We start from the raw sequence: 7118 nt of genomic DNA on the forward strand, positions 1-7118 counted from the left end.
AGTGCCTTTCCTACACAGATGCAGTTGGGAAAGCTGCCTTTCACCAATAGGATCTCAGCTGAACTACAACATGCAGGCAAAAGCAAAGTGACCCTTACACTTTCAGCTGAGCATGGACTCATTTCTTGCAAGGTAAGAGCTGTCAGTTAGGTCCTGTTATTCCTCAGAAGTGGATGATTTTTAGTTCATGAGGCTTTCCCAATTTGGAAAGATATTTGGCCTACAAAACCCTGAAGAAACAACACAAGAGACATGGCCAGGTTTGTTTCAACCCAGCAAACAAGATATACTGACACAGGGCTTGGCAGAAGTGAACAGCAATCGTGATGTTTCCAGGACCACTTCCTTTTCCACATTCCAGCAAAGGCTGGTATAACGGGATTGAGGCATTTCTGTGCCACATTTGCAGTCCTCCATTGGTGCACGAGAAGCTGAAAGCAAAGCAAGCTTCTCTTGCTCTGGCAAACAGGATAGGTTTCTCACTTGATCATTAAGAACCTTCCAGTGCAACACAAATGTACAAGGGCAACCTGGACTCATTAACTCAACTATTCTTTACTCGCAGCCAAAAAAACTGAGGGTAGCACAACTACCAACATGCCTTATGTACTCTCAGGACTATTTAGGAAGAGGTACTGGTGTCCTGCCATTCAGCCCTAAGCCCCACCACGACAATATTCAGATGTGCCTATCAGAAGGCCAGAAGCATGTGAAAACAGGGCTGGGTGGGTCTTCTGAAGGGGTAGGTCTGAGTTTCTTTTGGAGTTTTCCCTTTGCCACCTCCTGCTTCCCTAGTCTACCCCACCAAGTCTGTTGGCCAGCAAGGCTCACAGCAAGGTCTCTTTCTTTCCCAGGCTGCTTCTTGGGAGAGACGTGGGGGGAAAGGCAGTGGAGGCTTATGCTGAGACAACTCACGTTATGTTTTGTTTCTAGGCCTTTCACTGCAACTGCCAGGAAATCAGATGGGGCCATGATATCAGACTAGCTGACAGCACAATTAGCACCAGCACAGTCAGGCCAGCTGCCAAATAAATCCAAATGGTGTGAAGCTAAAGTTAGCTGCTGCTTTGCTGCGAGTGTCATCCCCACCCTCCTGGGATTCTTGGCATTCTCCTCCCTCAGTGCTCTCTGTCCTACTGCCTCCTCCTCCCCCATACCAAGCCATTCCCTTTATTCTCTAGAAGGGCTCTGGGCTGTTCTCGCCTCACAAGGACTTGTGCCTCTCACTTTGCTGGGTGCAGAAGCAGCAGCCAAATGAGATATGTGTAGTTTCATTGCGGGTCCCCCAGGGCAAAGACACAGATGCCAAACAGCAAGACAAGGGAGAAACACAATGCTTCATCATCTCTATTCTCCTCTTTCCTCCCCTCTTGAGAACTGGGGGCTCTGTTCTTCATCACAAATAACTCTGGCTCACAGTACGTCCTTGGGGAGCTATCTTCCACTGCTGCCATCTCATGACTGATCTCCTGTGCACCACAGCAGCTCTGATCTGGTAAACAGAGTTACCTGTGTAGCCTTCTCTTATGCTTGGGAGGCTACATGCCTACTACCTCTCCAAGGGCCCAAGAGCAGCCAAGGGAGCCAGGCCAAGTTATCTGGTCTCTGAGGCAGGAGTGTGGCACAATTCACTGTTTGCTGTAAGTCAAAAGGATATTGGACAGTTCATGATGCAACAGTGTAAGGTCCAACTCAAGGATCTTCTAGGCACCCTCCAGTTGCAGAGCTTTGCAGAAGAGTCCATGCACAAAAGGTGTGCACGAGTTTGCCCAGGAGTATAACCTGCATGAAGCAGTTTCACACGGTGCTGTCCATCAGGGTGTATGAGAGAGACCTTGCATAGCTCAGGAACAAAGGAGGAGACAGGTAGTGTGAACACAGCAAAAGAGCCTAGACAGTATTTTAGGGTAAAGTGCTGGCTGAAAGAGGATTGGTGTAGTAAGCAAGGAATTTGCCTCCTGTCCCATTTCTTTTGTGGTTATGGAAGCAGGACTCTGTAAAGACAGTTTGACTCAAAGAAACACTTGATTCCTGACCAATTTCTCCTCTTGAGTGGCCAACTACCAGTACTTTGCAGAAGTAAATCAGCTACTTATGGGGACTGATAAGCTATACTGTTCACTAGTGTATGTGAACAGCTGATTGGCAGATGCAATTACACAGGCAAAGCAGGCACTTGAATACATATTTGTAATCTACAGGGCACATTTTTCTGAGACCTAGACCCATCCCCTGCTCGTCCACACAAAAAACTGTGGTCCACATTTCCTAAGGCTGAGAGATGGCACCATTTTTTTGCAGCCAGAAAGAGTAGAAAAGTTGTTTTCCACTGCTATATGAGAGGTCACATGCCTGTGCATATACTTACCTTCAAAAGAGGAGGTCAGAGTAAGGGACACTGATTGAAGCCTGTTCCACGGATTATCCGGGGATGTCTCCAAACTTGGGGATGTCACCCCAAATTCTGTCACTAAAACCAAGACTGAAATTAGACTGCAATCCCACAAGCCAATTACATGAGAGAGCAAAAGAACTGTAGGTCAGGCTCAAGGACCCAACAAACCCACACATGCTACACAAAACTTTTGGTGTTTCTTCACAGTCCTACAAAGACAGCAATCTCCCCTTGACAAGGAAAGCACATCTTTACAACCCGATGTTCTCAGTGTTCCTCTGAACTCAGCTCTGCAAGGATGTGTTTCTGTTCTGAGATGGCTTCTAAGTTCTCTGGGACAGGGAATCATCTTTTGTGCTGTGTTTGTGCGGTGCCTAGGACTGTGGGAGCCTGATCCCTAACTGGGGCCCATCAGTGCACCAGTACCACCAATAGTACACATCCCCACCAAGAAATAAGCATTTTTTCAGGCATGAGTTCAGAATCCTGTAAAGGTCAGGGTATAGCAAGGCCCACTCAGACTCAGTCTATCAGGAAATCCAGGAACCAGATACTAGAAACAGCATTCAGGCTGTGGTGGAAACTAATGAAAGAAGGAAAGATCATTGCTTATCAGTAGTAATTCTGGCTGGATGCTCAGGGTATTAAAAAAAAAAAAAAAAAAAAAAAAAAAAAGGGAAGCAGCCCCAACTAATATTTGCTTCCTTTTAGTTGCTGCAGATGTAACAAAGTGCAAGGTGAACAGATCACCCAAGTCCCTTATCCTGGACATACAACTATTGGCTGAGCAAAAGGAACATGACGACATAGCTCTGTCAGTCTGTGATGCAATAACAACTTGTTCAATACACATCTGATCAAACCTAAAATTTCAGGAAATGTTCTATGTCAGTGGTACCCCAAGCTTTTCATTCCATGGATGGATGAGTGGTGCCAGGTCCACCTGCAGGCCAGATCTGGTCCATGGGCCCAATCTGGAGCCTGGTGCTGGCCTGCCCAGGGCATGATCCAGCCACAGAAGGCCTGGAAATTTGGCAGTGGGGGAGCAATGGCAGTGTTAATTGTTACCACTCCCCCACTGTCAAGTTCCCAGTCCTGTGGGAAGCCCTTAAGCCTGATCGTAGTAAAAACCAGAAGAGCTTGATACCCAGTAGTCTGATGCTTATAATTATACAGGCTCTGGGTACATAGCCCAGGCATGGTCTTGGGGTTTCATTAGGGCACAGACAGCTTCCTCTGCCTGCAGCACTGGACAGGCATCCTGCTGGCCTGATTCTGGTAGAAACCTCTCACCACTTCGATCTATCCAATCCCTCCACACTCCTAGCTAGTCTTCCTGTCCCCATTCTTGTTAGTGCCCACATCCCTGCAACCATGACCCTAACCCGGAAGCTGGGGAAGGGAGGGCATCTGGACAGTCATAATAAGAGTAGAGAAGCCTAGCTGGGTGTATAGCCCAGCCTATATAAGCAATGAAGGATGTAATCCTTTAATCTGCCATTGATAATGATGATCCAGTCATGGATCATGACCTCATTGTGCTAGGTGCTGCACACACACAAAATACTAGGCACAGTTGACTGGATTTGAACAGTCTCTTTACTCAGCAGCATAGAAGATGGCTCTTTTTATACTACTCCACTTCTCTTTTCTTTGGTTCTAAAATAAAGGTGGACAGGCTAGCTCTCAATATACTGTTCAAAGGAGCAGAAGATATGACAAAGACACAGAAGATAGGATAGGAGATTAATTAGTTCATAGGTGTCACAACCCAAAGGGTGTGATTTTTGTTTGTGTGTGCTTCGGCACTGCTAAATTGTCCCCGCTAAATTGCAGCTTCCTTGCACGGTGGAGTTTTCTGCTGCAAAAGAGAACCCCGATGCAAGGGAGAATTTCCCGCCAATTTGAAGCTTTCTTTGCAGGGTGCATTTCTTTGTTGCAGCACAGAAATGCTCGTTGCAAAGAGTTCCCGCCATTTGTATGCTAATTTGAGTCCCATTATTGGCCAGTTCTAAATTATTCACACGTGGCGGCTCGTGATTGGCTTGCTAGCCATATAAGAGGCTTGAGTGGTTTCCGCCCAAGTTGGAGGACTCCACGAACAAGGGAGGAGGAGACTTCACGCTGTGTGAAGATCTCTAAGCGCTGCGGATCCTTACAGACCCAGCGCATTTAAAGCAGGCAACAGAGGTCTGATCAACCTCTAGCCTCTCCCCGTCGCCGATAGATTCCTAGACGTATCCCTTCCTGCGCGCAAAAGAACCGGACCCACGGAGCCTAGCAAACTTCGTGTGAGTTTATTCAGAGCTCTTCCGGACGAGTACTTTCTTCGGCTGACACGACGGGCTCGCGTGTTCAGAGCCTTCAGCCGGATTGGGCTAGAGTTCACGAGTCTAGAACTCTTGTCCACCTCTCTTCTTTCCTGTCTGTAACCGCAACTTAAGCAAGTTTTCCAGCCTACACCACTGCCATCTCGGTGTAAGTAAACAATCTTTTAAACTACCGCTACGCGTCCGTGCCTAATTCCAGCTCGAAGGCCTTCCCTCTCCGCCCCCGCGTGCCCGGGCTGCTGGCCACAGCCCGCGTGCAGCGCGAAAAGGGCTCGGGTCGCTCCTGGCCCGCACAATAGGCATAAGCTTACACAGATGACTGCCTACTTCATCAGATGCTATGAACGAACTTGCAGAAAGCAGGGGATCTAAATAGTATCCCTCACTCACTGCACCTGCAGCAGCTAAAAGGAAGTGAAGGGAAGCATGTTCCCTGTCACATGCTTTTTTATGCATTAGGCAGGGATTCCTTTAGCGTTTGTGTGCATGTTGCTTTTTTGTTTTGTTTTGTTTTGAAACAGATTCACACACCTTATTAAGTGCCTGTAGAGCAAAGTACCCATACGACCTAGAAGAAGCAACATAGACCTGCCAACAGTGCCTGATGCAGAACTGTTGTCCTTAAGCCAAAAACAATGAACAACTGATAAAGGTTACACTTCATGAATGATACTGGGCTCAGGCTCTGCACTCAGAGTGGAACACATGCCATAGGTTGAGGCCATCCCAGACAATTTCATTCCAGAAGCTGACAAAGTGCTTCCCAACAGACAGCAATTGCTGCAAGTAGGCATATGACCTGGGGCGCTCTGTGAAACAGAGCCAGGCCACTCTGGCCTTTCAAGTTGCCAGCACCCTGAATGGCACTTGGAGGGAGTGAGACCCCACTTACAGACATGACCCACTTGTGGCCATCTGTGCCACTTGGCCTTCCGCAGCGGGTGATAACAGGAAGAGACTCCAAGCAGAGCAAACAGCAGGTACCTTGCCAGGAGGTGACAAAGGCATGGCTGATCACTGTCCAGAGGAGAGGAAGCCAATACTCCCTGCCATCCAAGGGCTAGCCAATTATGTTTCAACACAGAAGAAGCTGGCCCAGCACAGCTGGTACATCAGTAGTTATCTTGAATATGCTGGGATGGGCAAATCTAGGACAAACAGCTAGCAAACGGCCTAGCATGTGGACTGAGGGTCTTGCCCCATGTCCTGTACTAAAATATATGTTGCAGACACTAAAGTCCAGAAGGTAGCTGGAATTGTGGAATATCCTCTCCACATACTCCACGTACTGAGGGAAAAAAGTAGGGCTGGGAAAATCCTAAAGAAAAAGCCAAAACAGATTAGGCAGGCTGCAGACTACTAGTTCAGGTTCCTTTACTCACCAATGGGATATGCTGTGCTCTGGTCATCTAGGTCCCTGTCATTGCTGCTGCTCTCAGGAATGTCTTGGGAAGCTCCTACAATGAAAGGGACACTGTCTGTCATAGGTCTGGGAACATCTCAGACTTAGTTCATTCCCTGAGAACACCAGAAAGCCCTCCCCAGTACCATACGTATCACTCAGTGCAGAGCTCCCATCTCCACCAGTGAAGGATCTGTTGTTCCCTGCTCTCAGCTGGAGACAGTATGTCACTTCTGGCTGGTTCTGTGAAAGACCCCAGCTGGAGACTGATATGCCAGCTGTCTTCCCACCTCACATGGATAAACATCCCCCAAAGAATGCAATTTTATCTACATGGCCCTATAAACTGGTTCCATCTTAAACATACAGATCAGAAGCCCAAAGTATAATCCAGAGCAACCTGAGGGCACACACTAGTCAGAAGGACCCAACTGCTACAGAATGGACACCCTTGGCCCAAACACAGGGATAGATGGCTGAGTAAGAGTTACCCAAGTCATTCAAGAGGATCTCATTTAGATGCTCAATCTGAATACCCGTGGGGAACCAAAATCAGAGGGCCTTGTGCCACAGAAACTTCTATCGCTGGGAGCCTAAAGCTCATAAAAGCTCAGGCTGGCTTCAACAATCAAGGACAATAAAAAGTCCTTCTTCAGGTATATAGTGGGCAAAAGGAAAGCTCAGAGCAACATAGGGCCCCTGCAGGACAAATCAGGACAGTTGGTGGTTGACACAGGCAAAAATGCAGAGCTCTTCAATGAGTTCTTCGCTTCTGTATTTCTAAGTACTGACCAAGCCAATTCCCTCACCTCGATCATTGACGGATGTCCACATGGCACCAGTCTGCCTACAGTTAGTTCTGAAATAGATAAGGAGCTCCTGGAGGAGCTGGATGGGTACAAGTCAGCAGGCCCAGATGACCTCCATCCATGGCTGCTGAAAGAATTGGCCAGTGTAATAGCTGAGCCGCTGGCACAGCTGTTCGAGCACT

General features: G+C 47.8%; 1 protein-coding gene across 3 annotated transcripts in view; it reads right to left on the reverse strand.

Annotated features, from left to right (window-relative positions):
• The window catches only part of ACD (ACD, shelterin complex subunit and telomerase recruitment factor), a 34714-nt gene that overhangs the window by 7113 nt on the left and 20483 nt on the right, over positions 1 to 7118 (reverse strand). For 2 of the 3 annotated variants that reach the window (XM_025211825.1, XM_014523017.2), the window contains exons 10-11: positions 6108 to 6182; positions 2369 to 2470 (exon numbers count right to left, since the gene is read on the reverse strand). In XM_025211825.1, coding sequence (XP_025067610.1) covers positions 2369 to 2470; positions 6108 to 6182 — 177 coding nt within the window. The remainder of the gene's footprint in view (positions 1 to 2368; positions 2471 to 6107; positions 6183 to 7118) is intronic. The other variant, XM_025211826.1, reaches the window with a different exon arrangement.

This window comes from Alligator sinensis, unplaced genomic scaffold, assembly GCF_000455745.1.
Source record: "Alligator sinensis unplaced genomic scaffold, ASM45574v1 scaffold260_1, whole genome shotgun sequence".
Classification (NCBI taxonomy): Eukaryota; Metazoa; Chordata; order Crocodylia; family Alligatoridae; genus Alligator; species Alligator sinensis.